At 36.2% G+C, this 20605-nt stretch overlaps 1 protein-coding gene across 1 annotated transcript; it reads left to right on the top strand.

The window, feature by feature from the left end:
- Positions 1–4606: 4606 nt before the first annotated feature.
- Positions 4607–19699, top strand: LOC309805262 (ATP synthase subunit epsilon, mitochondrial-like; the record flags this gene model as incomplete). Its single annotated transcript, XM_082623195.1, has 2 exons — positions 4607–4621; positions 19432–19699. The coding sequence occupies 2 exons, from the start codon at positions 4607–4609 to the stop codon at positions 19609–19611; spliced, it is 195 nt and encodes a 64-aa protein (XP_082479321.1). The 3' UTR covers positions 19612–19699.
- Positions 19700–20605: the final 906 nt, after the last annotated feature.

The raw sequence follows: 20605 nt of genomic DNA, 5'->3' as shown, positions 1-20605 counted from the left end.
TAATTGCTTTAGGTGTAAGGTTAGGTTTTTTATTGGAGATGTTTCTTGTTTCTTGAGGTAGGATTTTATTGCTATAAACTTTCCTCTTAGAACTGCTTTTGCTGCATCCCATAGGTTTTGGGTCATCATGTTTTCATTGTCATTTGTTTCTAGGTATATTTTGATTTCCTCTTTGATTTCATCTGTGATCTCTTGGTTATTTAGCAGTGGATTGTTCAGTCTCCATGTGTTTGTATTTTTTACACATTTTTTCCTGTAGTCGATATCTAGTATCATGGTTTTGTGGTCAGAAAAGATTCTTGATATGATTTCAATTTTCTTAAATTTATCAAGGCTTGATTTGTGACATGAGATATGATCTATCCTGGAGAATGTTCCATGATCACTTGAGAAGAAAGTGTATTCTGTTGTTTTTGGATGAAATGTCCTATCAATATCAATTAAGTCCATCTTGTTTAATGTATCATTTAAAGCTGTGTTTCCTTATTTATTTTCATTTTGGATGATCTGTCCATTGGTGAAAGTGGGGTGTTAAAGTCCCCTACTATGATTTTGGTACTGTCGATTTCTCCTTTTATGGTTGTTAGCATTTGCCTGATGTATTGAAGTGTTCTTATGTTGGGTGCATAAATATTTACAATTGTTATATCTTCTTCTTGGATTGATTCCTTGATCATTATGTAGTGTCCTTCTTTGTCTCTTGTAATATTCTTTATTTTAAAGTCTATTTTGTCTGATATGAGAATTGCTACTCCAGCTTGCTTTTGATTTCCATTTGCATGGAATATTTTTTCCATCCCCTCGCTTTCAGTCTGTATGTGTCCCTAGCTCTGAAGTGAGTCTCTTGTAGACAGCATATATAGAGGTCTTGTTTATGTATCCATTCAGCCAGCCTATGTCTTTTATTTGGAGCATTTAATCCATTTACATTTAAGGTACTTATTGATATATATGTTCCTATTACCATTTTCTTAATTGTTCTGGGTTTGCTATTGTAGGTCTTTTCCTTCTCTTGTGTTTCCTGCCTAGAGAATTTCCTTTAGCATTTGTTGTAAAGCTAGTTTGGTGGTGCTGAATTCTCTTAGCTTTTGCTTATCTGTGAAGGTTTTAATTTCTCCGTCGAATCTGAGTGAGATCCTTGCTGGGTAGAGTAATCTTCATTGTAGGTTTTTTTCCTTTCATCACTTTAAATATGTCCTGCCACTCCTTTCTGGCTTGCAGAGTTTCTACTGAATGATCAGCTTTTAACCTTATGGGGATTCCTTTTTATTTTATTTGTTGTTTTCCCCTTGCTGTTTTAAATATTTTTCCTTTTTATTTAATTTTTGCTAGTTTGATTAATATGTATCTTGACATGTTTCTCCTTGGATTTATCCTGTATGGGATTCTCTGTGTTTCCTGGACTTGATTGACTATTTCCTTTCCCCTATTAAGGAACTATTTAATTATAATCTCTTCAAATATTTTCTCATTACTTTTTTTTTCTCTTCTTCTTCTGGGACCCCTATAATTTGAATGTTGGTGCATTTAAAGTTGTGCCAGAGGTGTCTAAGACAGTCCTCAATTCTTTTCTTTCTTTTTTCTCTATTCTGCTCTGCAGTAGTTATTTCCACTGTTTTTTTTTTTTTTTTTTTTTTCCTTTTTGCGGTATGCGGGCCTCTCACTGTTGTGGCCTCCCCCGTTGCGGAGCACAGGCTCCGGATGCGCAGGCCCAGCGGCCATGGCTCACGGGCCCAGCCGCTCCGCGGCATATGGGATCCCCCCAGACCGGGGCACGAACCCGTATCCCCTGCATCGGCAGGCGGACTCTCAACCACTTGCGCCACCAGGGAGGCCCTCCACTGTTTTTTCTTCCTGGTCACTTATCCGTTCATCTGCCTCAGTTATTCTTCTATTGATTATTTCTAGAGAATTTTTAATTTCATTTATTGTGTTGTTCATCATTGTTTGTTTGCTCTTTAGTTCTTCTAGGTCATTGTTAATGGTTTCTTGTATTTTCTCCATTCTATTTCCAAGATTTGGGATCACCTTTACTATCATTACTCTGAATTCTTTTTCAGGTAGCCTGCCTATGTCTTCTTCATTTATTTGGTCTGGTGGGTTTTTAGCTTGCTATTTCATTTGCTGTGTGTTTCTCTGTCTTCTAATTTTACTTAACTTACTGTGTTTTGGGTCTCCATTTTGCAGGCTGCATGTTCATAGTTCCCATTGTTTTTGGTGTCTGCACTTATCCTCTGTGTGGGAATCTCTCTGCTTTGCCCTCTGCATCCCTGTTGCTGCACTCTCCTCCTTGGTGCCAAAACTTCCCCCCCACCACCCTCCCGTCTCCACCCACGAAGTTGTTTCCTAGTGTGTGGAAACTTTTTCTCCTTCACAGCTCCCTCTCAGAGGTCCCATCCCTATTTTTTGTCTCTGTTTTTTTTCTTTTTTCCTTGGCCCTACCAAGGTATGTGGGGAGTTTCTTGCCTTTTGGGGAGTCTGAGGTCTTCCGCCAACATTCAGTAGGCGTTCTTTAGGAGTTGTTTCACATGTAGATGTATTTCTGATGTATTTGTGGGGAGGAAGGTGATCTCCACATCTTACTCCTCCTCCATCTTGAAGGTATCCTCCAAACATATTTTTTTATCCTTGAAAGTTACTTGAAAAGTCTTTGAAGCTAATATATCTGAAAAGGGGTTAATATCTCTAATATATAAAAAAATTACTACAACTCAATAACAAAGAAAACCAAACAACCTGATTAAAAATGGGCAAAGAATTTAAAATAGCTATTTCTCCAAGAAGATATACTAATGGCCAGTAAACATATGAAAAGGTGTTCAGCATCACTAATCATCAGGAAAATGCAAATGAAGACTACAGTGAGATGCCACTTTACAAAACTAGCATGACTGTTCTAAAACAAAACAAAACATCACAAAAACAAAAACAGAAAATAACAATGTCGGCAAGAATGCAGAAAAATTGGGACTTTTTACATTGCTAGTGAGAATGTAAAATGGTGCAATTTCCATGGTAAACAATATGGTGATTCTTCAACAAATTAAAAATAAAATCACCACATGATCCAGCAATTTTACTTCTGGATTTATACCCTGAAGAACTGAAAGCAGAGACCATAACAGATATTTATACATCCATGTTCATAGCAGCATTATTTACAATAGTCAAAAAGTGGGAGCAACCCAAGTGTTCATCAACAGATGAATGAATACATAAAATATAGATATAACGGAATATTATTTAGTCTTAAAAAGGAAGAAAGTGCTGAAACATGCAACAACATGGATGAATCTTGAAGACATTAAGCTAAGTGAAATAAGCCAGTAACAAAAGGACAAATATGGTATGATTCCACTTTTATGAGATACCTAGAGTAGTTAACTTCGTAGAGACAGAAAGTAGAATGATAGTTGCCAGGGGAGGAGGAAGAGGTAAGTGGAGAGTTATTCTTTAGTGAGTAAAGTTTCAATTTGCAAGATAATAATAATTAAATAATATATTATTTCATTGCACCATGAAACTCTGCTGTGAAAATTACAGTTGTAATTTTATAATTTTTTTATTGTGATCATTATATTAATGTATGGTTCAACCACCAGAATTTATGCCATTTTTGAGAAGAAACTATATTTGATCTTATGTATCATTTCTTCCACAGTACCTAGCATAATGCTTGGCATTTAGTAAGTGCTCAAGGAACATATGACGAATATATATAATAGGAGATAATCCAGAATACTATAAATTGGGACCAGACTCTGCAGGAAATTTAACACATGGCTAAAAAGTTGATAAATAATTTGGTGGATAATAGAAAATCACTGGAGAGTTTTGGACAAGGAAGTGGCATGAAATAAACTATTCATCAGAAAGATTGATGTCTCAATGTTTTCATGTCTGGTCATTTAGAGGTCATATAGAATATTTATAGTTGAGATAAAAATTAACAGAGGTAAACAGAAAATAGAATTGCAGTGAGACTAGATAGAAATTTCCTTCCAATGTGGTATCATGTGTGTTGTAAAACATTGTAGAATGAAGAATCAGTATACTTTAAAATAGATCAAGATTATCCGTACTGTATCTAAAAGAAAAAGAATTTAAAAAACATTTAAAAGAAAATTCAATAAAGTCTACATATATGCAGCTAAGGAGAAAATTAATGGAAGGTAATATGAAGTAATAAACGCAGAATGTAGCAGAGTTAAAAAAATATGCAAGTAAGTAGAAATCAACAGAAAGTAATGTGACACACTCTACAATGAGTCTAATAGACTCACAGTTAAGATGAGAGATCAGGAGCAAAGTTCTGCTTCCTGTTGTCTCAGCTGTTTTAGGCATCTCTACCCCAGGTTCTTTATGTGTAAAATAATGAAAATAATAGTTCCAATTTTAAAGGGTTATTATCATGAGATTAAATGAGTTGAAATATTTAAAATGTTTAGAAAAAATTTGGCAAATATTGAACATGAAATAACAGTAGATATTATTTTATGACAAGTTTAGAAGTAGAAAATAAATAAAATAGCAGACCAGTCATATTTGAAATATGAAGTTTGAAATGTTTTTAGACCTATAGAAAAACAGATTCAAATTAAAGTGCATGACGGACTTCCGGGTAAGATGGCGGAAGAGTAAGACGCGGAGATCACCTTCCTCCCCACGGATACAACAGAAATACAGCTACACGTGGAACAACTCCTACAGAACACCTACTGAACGCTGGCAGAAGACCCCAGACCTCCCAAAAGGCAAGAAACCCCCCACATACCTGGGTAGGGCAAAGCGGAGAGATCCCCACACAGAGGATCAGTGCCGAGCGGCACTCACCAGCCCGAGAGGCTTGTCTGCTCACCCGCTGGGGCGCGCAGCACTGGAAGCTGAGGCTCGGGCTTCGGTCAGAGCGCAGGGAGAGGACTGGGGCTGGCGGCGAGAACTCAGCCTGAAGGGGGCTAATGTGCCACAGCTAGCCGGGAGGGAGTCCAGGAAAACTCTGGAGCTGCCGAAGAGGCAAGAGACTTTTTCTTCCCTCTTGGTTTCCTGGTGCGCGAGGAGAGGGGATTAAGAGCGCTGCTTAAAGGGGCTCCACAGACGGGCGCGAGTCACGACTGAAAGCGCGGAGCCCAGAGACGGGCGTGGGACGCTGGGGCTGCTGCTGCTGCCGCCAAAAAGCCTGTGTGCGAGCGCAGGTCACTGCCCACACCGCCCTTCCGGGAGCCTGTGCAGCCCGCCACTGCCGGGGTCCCGGGATCCAGGGGCGGCTTCCCTGGCAGAACGCACGGCGCGCCTCGGGCTGGTGCAACGTCACGCCGACCTCTGCCGCTGCAGGCTCGCCCCACGCTCCGTGCCCCTCCCTCCCGCCCGGCCTGAGTGAGCCAGAGTCCCCGAAGAGGCTGCTCCTTTAACCCTGTCCTGCCTGAGCGAAGAACAGATGCCCTCCGGCGACCTACACGCAGAGGCGGGGCCAAATCCAAAGCTGAGACCCAGGAGCTGTGAGAACAAAGAAGAGAAAGGGAAACCTCTCCCAGCAGCCTCAGAAGCAGCGGATTAAAGCTCCACAATCAACTTGATGTACCCTGCATCTGTGGAATACATGAATAGACAACACATCATCCCAAATTGAGGAGCCCGGAGTCAGTGCTGTGCCTCTGAGGTGGGAGAGCCAACTTCAGGACACTGGTCCACAAGAGACCTCCCAGCTCCACATATATCAAACGGCAAAAATCTTCCAGAGATCTCCATCTCAACACCAGCACCCAGCTTCACTCAACAACCAGCAAGCTACAGTGCTGGACACCCTAAGCCAAACAACTAGCAAGACAGGAACACAACGCCACCCGTTAGCAGAGAGGTGGCCTAAACTCATAAAAAGTCTGCAGACATCCCAAAACACACCACCAGACGTGGACCTGCCCACCAGAAAGACAAGATCCAGCCTCATCCACCAGAACACAGGCACTAGTCCCCTCCACCAGGAAGCCTACACAACCCACTAAACCAACCTTAGCCACTGGGGACAGACACCAAAAACAACGGGAACTACGAACCTGCAGCCTGCAAAAAGGAGACCCCAAACACAGTAACATAAGCAAAATGAGAAGACAGAAAAACACACAGCAGGAGAAGGAGCAAGATAAAAACCCACCAGATCTAACAAATGAAGAGGTAATAGGCAGTCTACCTGAAAAAGAATTCAGAATAATGATGGTAAAGATGATCCAAGATTCTATTTCCAAGATCCAAAATCTTGGAAATAGAATAGACAAAATGCAAGAAACAGTTAACAAGGACCTAGAAGAACTAAAGATGAATCAAGCATCGATTAAAAACACAATACATGAAATAAAATATACTCTAGATGGGATCAATAGCAGAATAACTGAGGCAGAAGAACGGATAAGTGAGGTGGAAGATAAAATAGTGGAAATAACTGCTGCAGAGCAAAATAAAGAAAAAAGAATGAAAAGAACAGAGGACAGTCTCAGAGACCTCTGGGACAACATTAAACGCACCAACATTCGAATTATAGGGGTTCCAGAAGAAGAAGAGAAAAAGAAAGGGACTGAGAAAATATTTGAAGAGATTATAGTTGAAAACTTCCCTAATATGGGAAAGGAAATAGTTCATCAAGTCCAGGAGGCACAGAGAGTCCCATACAGAATAAATCCAAGGAGAAATACGCCAAGACACATATTAATCAAACTGTCAAAAATTAAACACAAAGAAATCATATTAAAAGCAGCAAGGGAAAAACAACAAATAACACACAAGGGAATCCCCATCAGGATAACAGCTGATCTCTCAGCAGAAACTCTACAAGCCAGAAGGGAGTGGCAGGACATAATTAAAGTGATGAAGGAGAAAAACCTGCAACCAAGATTACTCTACCCAGCAAGGATCTCATTCAGATTTGATGGAGAAATTAAAACGTTTACAGACAAGCAAAAGCTGAGAGAGTTCAGCACCACCAAACCAGCTTTACAACAAATGCTAAAGGAACTTCTCTAGGCAAGAAACACAACAGAAGGAAAAGACCTACAATAACGAACCCCAAACAATTAAGAAAATGGGAACAGGAACATACATATCAATAATTACCTTAAATGTAAATGGACTAAATGCTCCCACCAAAAGACACAGATTGGCTGAATGGATACAAAAACAAGACCCATATATATGCTGTCTACAAGAGACCCACTTCAGACCTAGAGACACATACAGACTGAAAGTAAGGGGATGGAAAAAGATATTCCATGCAGATGGAAACCAAAAGAAAGCTGGAGTAGCAATTCTCATATCAGACAAAATAGACTTTAAAGTAAAGAGTACTAGAAGAGACAAAGAAGGACACTACATAATGATCAAGGGATCGATCCAAGAAGAAGATATAACAATTGTAAATATTTATGCACCAAACATAGGAGCACCTCAATACATAAGGCAAATACTAACAGCCATAAAAGGGGAAATCGACAGTAACACACTCATAGTAGGGGACTTTAACACCCCACTTTCACCAATGGACAGATCATCCAAAATGAAAATAAATAAGGAAACACAAGCTTTAAATGATACATTAAACAAGATGGACTTAATTGATATTTATAGGACATTCCATCCAAAAACAACAGAATACACAGTTTTCTCAAGTGCTCATGGAACATTCTCCAGGATAGATCATATCTTGGGTCACAAATCAAGCCTTGGTAAATTTAAGAAAATTGAAATTGTATCAAGTATCTTTTCCGACCACAATGCTATGAGACTAGATATCAATTACAGGAAAAGATCTGTAAAAAATACAAACACATGGAAGCTAAACAATACACTACTTAATAACGAAGTGATCACTGAAGAAATCAAAGTGGAAATTAAAAAATACCTAGAAACAAATGACAATGGAGACACGACGACCCAAAACCTATGGGATGCAGCAAAAGCAGTTCTAAGAGGGAAGTTTATAGCAATACAATCCCACCTTAAGAAACAGGAAACATCTCGAATAAACAACCTAACCTTGCACCTAAAGCAATTAGAGAAAGAAGAACAAAAACATCCCAAAGTTAGCAGAAGGAAAGAAATCATAAAAATCAGATCAGAAATAAATGAAAAAGAAATGAAGGAAACGATAGCAAAGATCAATAAAACTAAAAGCTGGTTCTTTGAGAAGATAAACAAAATTGATAAACCATTAGCCAGACTCATCAAGAAAAAAAGGGAGAAGACTCAAATCAATAGAATTAGAAATGAAAAAGGAGAAGTAACAACTGACACTGCAGAAATACAAAAGATCATGAGAGATTACTATAAGCAACTCTATGCCAATAAAATGGACAACCTGGAAGAAATGGACAAATTCTTAGAAATGCTCAACCTGCCAAGACTGAATCAGGAAGAAATAGAAAATATGAACAGACCAATCACAAGCACTGAAATTGAGACTGTGATAAAAAATCTTCCAACAAACATAAGCCCAGGACCAGATGGCTTCACAGGCGAATTCTATCAAGCATTTAGAGAAGAGCTAACACCTATCCTTCTGAAACTCTTCCAAAATATAGCAGAGGGAGGAACACTCCCAAACTCATTCTACGAGGCCACCATCACCTTGATACCAAAACCAGACAAGGATGTCACAAAGAAAGAAAACTACAGGCCAATATCACTGATGAACATAGATGCAAAAATCTTCAACAAAATACTAGCAAACAGAATCCAACAGCACATTAAAAGGATCATACACCATGATCAAGTGGGGTTTATTCCAGGAATGCAAGGATTCTTCAATATATGCAAATCAATCAACGTGATACACCATATTAACAAATTGAAGGAGAAAAACCATATGATCATCTCAATAGATGCAGAGAAAGCTTTCGACAAAATACAACACCCATTTATGATAAAAACCCTGCAGAAAGTAGGCATAGAGGGAACTTTCCTCAACATAATAAAGGCCATATATGACAAACCCACAGCCAGCATCGTCCTCAATGGTGAAAAACTGAAACCATTTCCACTAAGATCAGGAACAAGACAAGGCTGCCCACTCTCACCACTCTTATTCAACCTCATTTTGGAAGTTTTAGCCACAGCAATCAGAGAAGAAAAGGAAATAAAAGGAATCCAAATCAGAAAAGAAGAAGTAAAGCTGTCACTGTTTGCAGATGACATGATACTATACATAGAGAATCCTAAAGATGCTACCAGAAAACTACTAAAGTTAATCAATGAATTTGGTCAAGTTGCAGGATACAAAATTAATGCACAGAAATCTCTGGCATTCCTATATACTAATGATGAAAAATCTGAAAGTGAAATCAAGGAAACACTCCCATTTACCATTGCAACAAAAAGAATAAAATATCTAGGAATAAACCTACCTAAGGAGACAAAAGACCTGTATGCAGAAAATTATAAGACACTGATGAAAGAAATTAAAGATGATACAAATAGATGGAGAGATGTACCATGTTCTTGGATTGGAAGAATCAACATTGTGAAAATGACTCTACTACCCAAAGCAATCTACAGGTTCAATGCAATCCCTATCAAACTACCACTGGCATTTTTCACAGAACTAGAACAAAAAATTTCACAATTTGTATGGAAACACAAAAGACCCCGAATAGCCAAAGTAATCTTGAGAACGAAAAATGGAGCTGGAGGAATCAGGCTCCCTGACTTCAGACTATACTACAAAGCTACAGTAATCAAGACAGTATGGTACTGGCACAAAAACAGAAAGATAGATCAATGGAACAGGATAGAAAGCCCAGAGTTAAACCCACGGACATATGGTCACCTTATCTTTGATAAAGGAGGCAGGAATGTACAGTGGAGAAAGGACAGCCTCTTGAATAATTGGTGCTGGGAAAACTGGATAGGGACATGTAAAAGTATGAGATTAGATCACTCCCTAACACCATACACAAAAATAAGCTCAAAATGGATTAAAGACCTAAATGTAAGGCCAGACACTATCAAACTCTTAGAGGAACACATAGGCAGAACACTCTATGACATAAATCACAGCAAGATCCTTTTTGACCCACCTCCTAGAGAAATGGAAATAAAGACAAAAATAAACACATGGGACCTAATGAAACTTCAAAGCTTTTGCACAGCAAAGGAAACCATAAACAAGACCAAACGACAACCCTCAGAATGGGAGAAAATATTTGTAAATGAAGCAACTGACAAAGGATTAATCTCCAAAATTTATAAGCAGCTCATGCAGCTCAATAACAAAAAAACAAACAACCCAATCGAAAAATGGGCAGAAGACCTAAATAGACATTTCTCCACAGAAGATATACAGACTGCCAACAAACACATGAAAGAATGCTCAACATCTTTACTCATTAGAGAAATGCAAATCAAAACTACAATGAGATATCATCTCACACCAGTCAGAATGGCCATCATCAAAACATCTAGAAACAATAAATGCTGGAGAGGGTGTGGAGAAGAGGGAACCCTCTTGCACTGCTGGTGGGAATGTGAATTGGTACAGCCACTATGGAGAACGGTATGGAGGTTCCTTAAAAAACTACAAATAGAACTACCATATGACCCAGCAATCCCACTACTGGGCATATACCCTGAGAAAACCATAATTCAAAAAGAGACATGTACCAAAATGTTCATAGCAGCCCTATTTACAATAGCCCGGAGATGGAAACAACCTAAGTGTCCATCATCGGATGAATGGATAAAGAAGATGTGGCACATATATACAATGGAATATTACTCAGCCATAAAAAGAAATGAAATTGAGCTATTTGTAATGAGGTGGATAGACCTAGAGTCTGTCATACAGAGTGAAGTAAGTCAGAAAGAGAAAGACAAATACTGTATGCTAACACATATATATGGAATTTAAGAAAAAAAAAATGTCATGAAGAACATAGGGGTAAGACAGGAATAAAGACACAGACCTACTAGAGAATGGACTTGAGGATATGGGGAGGGGGAAGGGTAAGCTGTGACAAAGTGAAAGAGCGGCATGGACATATATACACTACCAAACGTAAGGTAGATAGCTAGTGGGAAGCAGCCGCATAGCACAGGGAGATCAGCTCGGTGCCTTGTGACCGCCTGGAGGGGTGGGATAGGGAGGGTGGGAGGGAGACGCAAAAGGGAGGGAATATGGAAACATATGTATATGTATAACTGATTAAATTTGTTATAAGGCAAAAAATTTAAAAAAATAATAAAAAAAAATAAAGTGCATGACAAATTTTGACTAGTAAATAAAAATAAATTCAAAGCTATCAAAAATAATACATATTTTCTCCAAATAAATAATAGTAGCACCAATGGAAAAATTCTAATAGCTGACAAAATAAATTACTTCACTGTATATAAGCAATAAGAAAAAAAAGGGTAAATCTAGAGTTAAAAAATTAGGATGTATGAAACAGTAGTAAGCTAAGTTATCAGTAAAATATTTTGTTAAATAAATCATTGACTGATTGGAATAAATGAATTTAGTTTATTCCAAAATTATTTGATGGCTTTTTGGGTGACACAGTGGTTGAGAGTCCGCCTGCCGATGCAGGGAACACGGGTTCGTGCCCCGGTCCGGGTAGATCCCACATGCCATGGAGCGGCTGGGCCCATGAGCCATGGCCACTGAGCCTGCGTGTCCAGAGCCTGTGCTCCACAACGGGAGACGCCACAACAGTGAGAGGCCTGCGTACCGCAAAAAAAAAAAAAAAAAAAAAAAAAAAAAAAAAAAAAAAATTATTTGAATATCCTTCTGGATTATACTAACAAGGAAGTTAAGAGAAGAATCATTTCTGTTTTCAATTTTATGAAAATTGTATATAGATAAATATGTATTAAAAATGAGTCATTATTTTTCTAAACAAGTAGAAGGAAATGAGAATAAAATAAGTATTAGCAATAGAATCAAAGGAAAGAAAGGAGAAAACAAAGCCCACTGAAGCAAATTAAAAAGCACTAAGTAAGATGATAGAACTAAGTAACCACAGTAAATGTATATAGAGTAAATTTATACACAAAAATGCAGAGATTAGTTTGTGTGCATGTGTGTTTAATCAAATTATATCCTGCATTAGAGCAGCACAGAAAATAAAGGGATGGAAAACTTCCTGGTGGAAATATTAATCAAAGAAAAGGTAGTCTACACTGCAGTGTTAATATCAGACAAAACATAATTTTAGGGTAAAAACACTATGAGAAACAAAGTGAGATGTTAAATATTAAAAACCACAGTAATCCATCAACGAAAACTAACAAGCATGAATGTGAATATTCATTAAAAGATATTCTTTAAAGACACAATATAACAACTTAGTGATTTTAAAGTAAATATTGACAAATCCATCACTACACTTGGAGATTTTAACAAACTTGTATCAGAAACTGATGCATCAAGCAAATATTTTAAGCATTAATAAAATATTTACAAAATTTGACCACTTAGCAGGTCACAAAACAAGTCTCAAAAAGTTCCAAGGATCAATATTATAAACACCTCATCTCTGACCACAATAAAATTACATTTGAATCTTCTGAGCACAGTAAAATTACATTTGAAATCAATAATCAAATGATAATCCAAAGAAACCATATGTCTGGAAATTGTAAAATATTTAGATCTGGGCAACACAGAATGTATTGTATACTAAAACTCATAAGGTGAAGCTAAAATGATATAAGAAAATTGGAAATTTAGTTTGTTATCCCCTCCAAAAAAAAAAGCCTAAAATAAATATGGTCAACTCCAAAGTCTAAGAAAAATACAATAAATTTGACACATGGAAAGGTGAAAGAATAAGTAATAAAGCTAACATCAGAAATTAAATAAAATAGAAAACAGAGGTAAATAGAGATTAGGAATAAAACCAAATTTGGTTCTTGGAAGAACCATAAAATAGATTAATTTCTAGCAAAATTGATTTTATGAAATAGAGAGATGGCACAAATAATGCTATTGGGAATATAGGAAGAAACATAACCACAAACATACAGTATCATAGAAAAAATGGATTTAAATTATGCTAAAAATGAAAACAAGAATGAACTAGAAATTTTGGATGAGACATGAATTTGAGAATTGACAGAGAATAATTAGAAAGCCAGTATAAATCATTGATCATTAAAGATAGTATATTAGCAATCAAACATCAATAGTTCAACTTTCGACAACAGTAAAGTTTAAATTGCCTTGAAAAAAAGTTTTGTCAAATTCCAAGGAATAAGAAGTGTTTCAAAAGAAAGAGAAAATAGGAAAATCAATCCATTTAAGGAAGTGGCCATAAACTTGAAACTCAACTGGACAAAAATATTAAAATTATAAACCAATCACTCATATGTATATAGGCCTAAAATCCTAGATTAGATTTATAGGAAATAAAGTCATAAATTTAAAAAGAGTAGTAGTGTTAATACTGAATCTTGACCAATGGGGTTTACCCCAGAAATGAAAGAATATTTAAACTTCATAAATGTATTCATGCAATTTACCTTAAAGAAACAGAACATAGAATTTATCTAAATAAAAATGTTTAATAATAACTAATTAATGAGGGAAAAATAACTGTTAAAAAACCAGGAATAAAAGGAGTTTATTCTAACCACAAAACCAGACTATGTCATATTTAATAGAAAACTCTAGTAACATTCCTTTTAAGATCTGGAACAAGAGAAAGATGTCAGATATTAATTTATGAAAGGGAAGACATAATATCAAAGATATGTTAAATTTTACAAAACTAGTCTATAAATTCCCTGTAGTTCTAATAGAAATCCACTAAACGATTTTTTGTGGGACATAAAAAATGGATCCTAAAAATCATATACAATATAAAGTGTGAAGAATAGCCATGAAGAATATGTAAAACATGCAAAAGGGAGGATTGTCATTACTTGATATAAATATTTTTATAAAGCTATAATAATTAAGACAATGTCACATTTATATAGAGTTAGAGAAACAATAAATGAGGCAAAATCGAGTCAAGAAACAGAGCCAAATATATATGGAACCTTATATGGGCAATCAAAAATCTTTGAGGGAAAGATGGTTGGGCAATTTTTTTCATATTTAAAAATAATGAAATTATTCCCCTCAAAACAGAAACAAAAATAACTTCAAATACATTAAAGTATTAAATGTGAGAAAGAAACATTAAACACATGAGAAGAAATCTAGAATATCTCTGTGCCATGAATGTATGGAAGAATTTCTTCTTCAATACAAAAATATAAAGACTAATAAAATGAGTAAAATAAGGTAAAAAAGTAAATAAATGGGAAGAGTAGTAAACTTGACTACATTTCAAAAGAACAAAATTTCACAAAAATAAGAGGTGAGCAATGGAACAGGAGAAATATTTGGATCCCGTCAAATAAATAGAATATCATTGCTCAAAATAAATTTTTAAACTTCTGCATATTGGTAAGAAAAAGGTTCATTTAAAATATAGCTTCGGGCTTCCCTGGTGGCGCAGTGGTTGAGAGTCCGCCTGCCGATGCAGGGGACATGGGTTCGTGCCCCGGTCCGGGAAGATCCCACATGCTGCGGAGCGGCTGGACCCGTGAGCCATGGCCACTGAGCCTGCGCGTCCGGAGCCTGTGCTCCGCAATGGGAGAGGCCACAACAGTGAGAGGCCCGCGTACCACAAAAAAATATATAAAATAAAAAATAAAATAAAATAAAATAAAATATAGCTTCAAAATATGAACAGGCAATTCACAGAAACAGAAAATTTAATGGTCAATAAACAGAACATCAATCACATTGCTAATTAGGAATAAGCAAAGTAAAATAATAATGAAGAACCATTTCATATCTATCAAATTGACAAATATTTTATAATATGATGACAGTGTTTGTGAAGGTTCAGAATAATTGGAAATATTTTCAAAGCAACAAAACAAAAGATATTTCAGCCTACCAAAAATAGATAGTATGTGGCCCACATTTAACTCCTATAAACTCTGTGATCAATTAGATACCACCACAGATCCCAGGGGTCAGAACCCAGGTTTTCATTGTATCCCTTCGTCTTCTTGTCTCTGCCAAAGAAGGGCCACCATATGGTCCCTCCTCTTTAGGGTGCATCTCCCACCATTATATCTGGCCTCTAGGAGACAGCCCCCAAAAGTTATTAAAGTATACTGGTGCATCCTTCCCCAATTCCTTTTTTTTTTTTTTTTTTTTTTTTCAAACTCTGGTAAGGAAGTGTTCTCTGGTTCCTCCTGGCAGAACATGGTTTGGGGTAGATGAAAATGTTCACATAATAACTCCACTCCAAGTTCATATATCCCAAAGTCTTCAGACTGTTTCCTCTATATCTAGATATGAAATCTTCTGTAAAGAGCCAGAGAGCAAATATGTTGGGCTTTGCAGGCCAGTACAGTGACTGTCTTGCATTCTTTTTTATTTATTTTAAAACTCTCTAAACGTGTAAAAATTATTCTTATCTTGATGGCTGAAAAAAAAAGAAAAGAAAAAGAAAAGAAAAAACTGGAAACTGGGCTTCCCTGGTGGCGCAGTGGTTGAGAGTCCGCCTGCTGATGCAGAGGACACGGGTTTGTGCCCTGGTCCGGGAAGATCCCACATGCCACGGGGCGGCTAGGCCCGTGAGCCAAGGCCGCTGAGCTTGTGTGTCTGGAGCCTGTGCTCCACAACGTGAGAGGCCACAACAGTGAGAGTCCCGCGTACCGCAAAAAAAAAAAAAAAAAAAAAAAAAAAGGAAACTGGCTGAGGGCTGAATTTGGCACAGGGGCCACAGTTTACTGACCCTGCTCTGCAGTAGAGCAAGAGAATTCTAGCATTTCAGCCTCAAGTTGTGTAATCTAGGAATTTGTCCATTTCATCTCGTTTAACTAATTTGTTTGTGCACAATTGTTCATTGTATTGTCTCATAATCTTTTTATTTCTGTAAGGTCAGTACTAATGTTCCTGCATTCATTTCTTATTTAAGTTAGTTTACATTGTTTCTATTTTTCATTGTCAGTCTAGTTAAAATTTTGTCAATTTTATTGCTTGAAGAACCAAACTTTACTTTGGTGATTTTTCTCTATTGCTTTTCTATTCTCTAGTTTATTTATCTCCAATCTAATCTTTTTTTCTTCTTCTTCTTCTTAACCAAAGGAAAAGACAATCCAAAGACTAGAAAATATTTGCAAAACACATATCCAATGTAAGCTTTCCAACTAGAATATACAAAGAATGCTACTCTTCAATAAAAAAATCACAATGAGCAAAATTGTTAGCAGAAACTTAACAAAAAATATGTACAATCGGTAAATAGCACATGAAAAGATGATCAGTCTCATTGTCATTAGGGAAATGGAAATGCAAACCATTTAGATGCCACTGTACATCCACTAGCATGGCTAACATTAAAAAGTCTGATCATAAAAGTGATGCAGCCGGAAATCTCATGAACTGATAGTTGGAATATGAAATGGCACAAACACTTGGGGAAAAAAATTAGCAGTTTCTTAAAACTTTAAACCTACCCAATGGTCTGACCCAGGCTCTGTATTCACTGGAAAAGTGAAAACATATGTCTACACAAAGACTTGTACATAAACGTTCACTGTGGCTTCATTTACAATAGCCAAAAACTGAAACCAACTAAATGTCCATCAACAGGTGAATGGAAAACAAATTGTCATGTATCTGTACACTGAAATAACACTCAGCAATAAAATGGAATTAACTATTGATATGTGAGAGAGCACAGATGAATCTCACAGTAATTATGTTGAGATAAAGAATGAGGCCAAAATAAAAAAGAATACTGCCTGATTCAATTTACATAAAATTCTAGAAAATGCAAATTATTCTACAGTCACAGATCAATGGTTGTCTTCGGTAGGGGGACAGGGAAGGGGATGCACAAAAGAAACAGAGGGCACAAAGAAATTTTTGAGGTTGATGAATATGTTATTATGGTGATTGTGGTGGTGGTTTTACATGTATATACATATGTCAAAATTTATCAGCTAATGCTTTATATATGTGCATTTTAATGCGTATCAGTTATACTTCAGAAAACTATAATTAAAAAAGAAACTCTGTATTCACATTGTCAGTTAATTATTAGCTTTAAATGCTATATTTGTAGGGAGCATGATAAGGTTTGGACCAAAGAAGAAAAATATGTTTTTTGAAGTCCTGTGAAGACAGAAGTCATCAGGTGAAGTGGAATTACAGCTGAAAAATCAGAAAATATTGAAAATGGAAATAAACGATCTTGTAAGAGGAAGGTATGGATAATAGAAGATAGTTGTTGAAAAATATTGGTGAAAGAATAAAGAGGGAACAAAGGGCATGCAGATTTCACCTGTTTGTTCATTAGGGAATTGACTGAACTCCTTACTTTCCTCACCTGAAAATAGAATAATACCTACACTATACTTTTTGTTAAAATTAGTTAACATGACTATTTAACATCTCTGTTACATTATAATCAGGAAAAGCACATGTTATCACCATCTAACATGAATGTGCCCTTTATATAAAAACATATATTTATTATTTTATGTATTTGTTTACTTGCTTATACAGGTCAACCATTATGAATATTTACCTTGTTTAGGGTTATATTTATAAATTAAATTAACTTTAATGATAAAACAGTTTATTTTTGTGAGAGACTATGTGTTTCAAGGCTGCAAAAAAGTGAATTTTAAATAGTTTCACTAATTCTTGTCCTATTTGTTAACCTTAAAAGTAGTTTCCTTCAATGAAGTACTAAGAACCTAAAATCACATTTTATCAGTTAGACAGTCACTAGATTATTAAACACATTGCTATCAGAACTATTTTATAATATATTCAACTACTGCTTCCACTATCTGAGGTTTGCCCCAACATTCATATCCCTCTGATTCTCCTAACCAGTGTATTCCTTATTATGAAGCAAAAGATACAGTCAGCGTGGTTGCATAAATATTCAATAAACAAATAAGGTCAGTGACATCTTGCACTAAAATAAAATACTGGCATATATGAAATAAGGTGGCAATTACACCTTAATAACAGAAACAAACACTTTACACATTTACACGAGACAATACAATTCATTCATTCATTCATCAAATATATTTCAGTCACTGTACTAGACACTTGAGATAAATCAGAGGGGTGGGGGGAAGAACAACCTGATTTGAAGTTTATATTTTAATAGACTGAGGCTAACTAGACGAGATAGATAGATGAGAGATAGGTAGATATAGAGATACAGTATTCTAGAATATTGTAAATTCTGTAGGAAAAAAAAAATTGAACAAGAAAAAGGGAACCAAGGGGGCAAGCAATGAGTTGGAGGTTGAAATTTTGAATAGGATGGTAAGGTAAGCCCCAATGAGAAAATGACAAGTGAGTAAAATCTTGAGGTGAGGGATTTAGTCTTATGGATATTCAGATAGAGTGCAATGTTTCTAAGGCTCCTGCAGCCTTCACTCAGAGCAAAGAGACCAGATGGCTGGAGAGGAGGGTGTTGGGGAGAATAGTAGGTGGAAAAGTCAGAGAGGTTCAGGGCAAGACTGGGTAGAACTTTGTGTGCCATTGGCTTTTTACTCAGTGAAATAGGAGCTGTTAATTATTTTGAAAAAGGAGGATGTGGACTAATTTCCATTTTAAGAAAATGATTCTGGCTGCACTAGAGTAAATAGAATTCAAGCATAGAGGAATGGAAGCAGGAAATCAAGATGTTATTGTAATAATCCAAATGAGAGTGGAGAAGTCTGAGACCATAGTGAATGCAATGAGAAGTCAGATTCTGAATACGTTTTGGATATAGAGATGGTTAGGATATGGGAAAAGATTGGAATTAAGGATAAATCCACAGGTTATAGCCCAAGAGACTACAGCAGGATAGAGATGTTATTAATTGAGATGTGGATGACTTTGGACAGATCAGGTTTTTGTGGGCAAACATCAAGAAAGCTAACACATGGAAACTTCCATTCTATCAAGTCAGTGTTAAATGCCTCGCACAGGACCAATTGACAGGTATATAAGAGTGAACAAAACATAGTTCCAGCCCCCTTGAGAATTAACAGCCAAGTGGGCCAATTAATAAACAGATTGGGCACTCTCCATGTAAAAAGAAATTGTCTATGAGGGGCTAATGCCTATCTTCTCTAACATCACCAAATCTTGGAATATGAAAGCATAAAGGGTAAAAATGTGAGTTAAGTTTCAAACAAACTAGATCTCTTGACCCGATCGGCAGCATACTTATGAAACTAATGGAATTCATTACTAATATTACACAATAAAAAAGTATAACATGAAATTAACATACTAAATTTCCCCAAGTGCTTTATAGCCTTTATTTTATATATTCAAGTATTACTGCAAACTAACAATATCATTTCCCAAGGTAGGCTGCACACTGAGCTGACATTGACCTCATCTTTGCGATTCGGCAGGAGGGACTCCACTCTCACAACATCACGGTGGCATATTGGCGACAGGTTAGACTCAGCTACCTCGGGTGTTCCCAGATCTGTGCAAAAGCAGTGAGAGATGCACTGAAGACAGAATTCAAAGCAAATGCCGAGAAGACTTCTGGCAGCAACATAACAGTTGTAAAAGTCAAAAAGGAATAATCTGCCCTGATTTAGCTTGAATACTACATTTTCAGAGTGAAGATGTGTGGGCACATGTTATGGCAGATTGAAAACGATCTCACTTCATGGGGGAAAAAAATACCTGTCTTTTTCATAGATTGACATTGCCAATAATTTGAAGTAAGTCTCAAAAAATATATCATTTCCCATATGTTTAAATAAATGTATGATACAAGAAAACATAATAAATGAAATTAAGACTTTGAGAAAATATTCCTCTCTTTGATGTTGATCAAGCTTTGCAGCCATATCTGTTTTCTGAAAACCTTAGACTGAATGAACTATGGGTTTGACAACAACTACTATTTTCTAAAACGTAACATTTTTCTATATTATGGAAGAAATCCAAGATTATAATACATATTTTGGAATGTAAGAAAAACACAAAAGAACTCCAAAACGGGAAAAATCATGTTTAATCTCTTCTTTCAGAGTTAACCTCTGCTAATATTTTGGTGTTTGTCCTAAGGTAACATGTGTAAAAATGCATATTTTCAAGTAAATATAAGCACACATACACACTTATGTTAACAATTATCAATTTCCCTCAGAGATGATTTGGAATAAAAGAAAGATGTATGTTATATACACTACTATGTATAAAATAGATAACTAATGAGAACCTACTGTATAGCACAGGGAACTCTACTCAATGCTCTGTGGTGACCTAAATGGAAAGGAAATCTAAGAAAGAGTGTATATATGTATACGTATAACTGATTCACTTTGCTACATAGAAGAAACTAACACAACATTGTAAAGCAACCATACTCCAATAAAAATCAATTAAAAAAAAGAAAGATATATGTGTTAGATCATATACTGATTTAAAAAGGTGATTGTTAAGGTGAAAAGAAAATAGACAAATGTTATTTTCAAAAACACATTTTAAGGAAGAGTATATCTCTAAAATTTAAAAAATATATAATAGTCAAAATAATATTCAATCAAGTGATATTCACTAGATGAATAT

This window comes from Mesoplodon mirus (assembly GCF_964341445.2).
Source record: "Mesoplodon mirus genome assembly, chromosome: 5".
NCBI classification, from domain to species: Eukaryota; Metazoa; Chordata; class Mammalia; order Artiodactyla; family Ziphiidae; genus Mesoplodon; species Mesoplodon mirus.
This window is presented reverse-complemented; position numbering and strand designations above follow the sequence as displayed.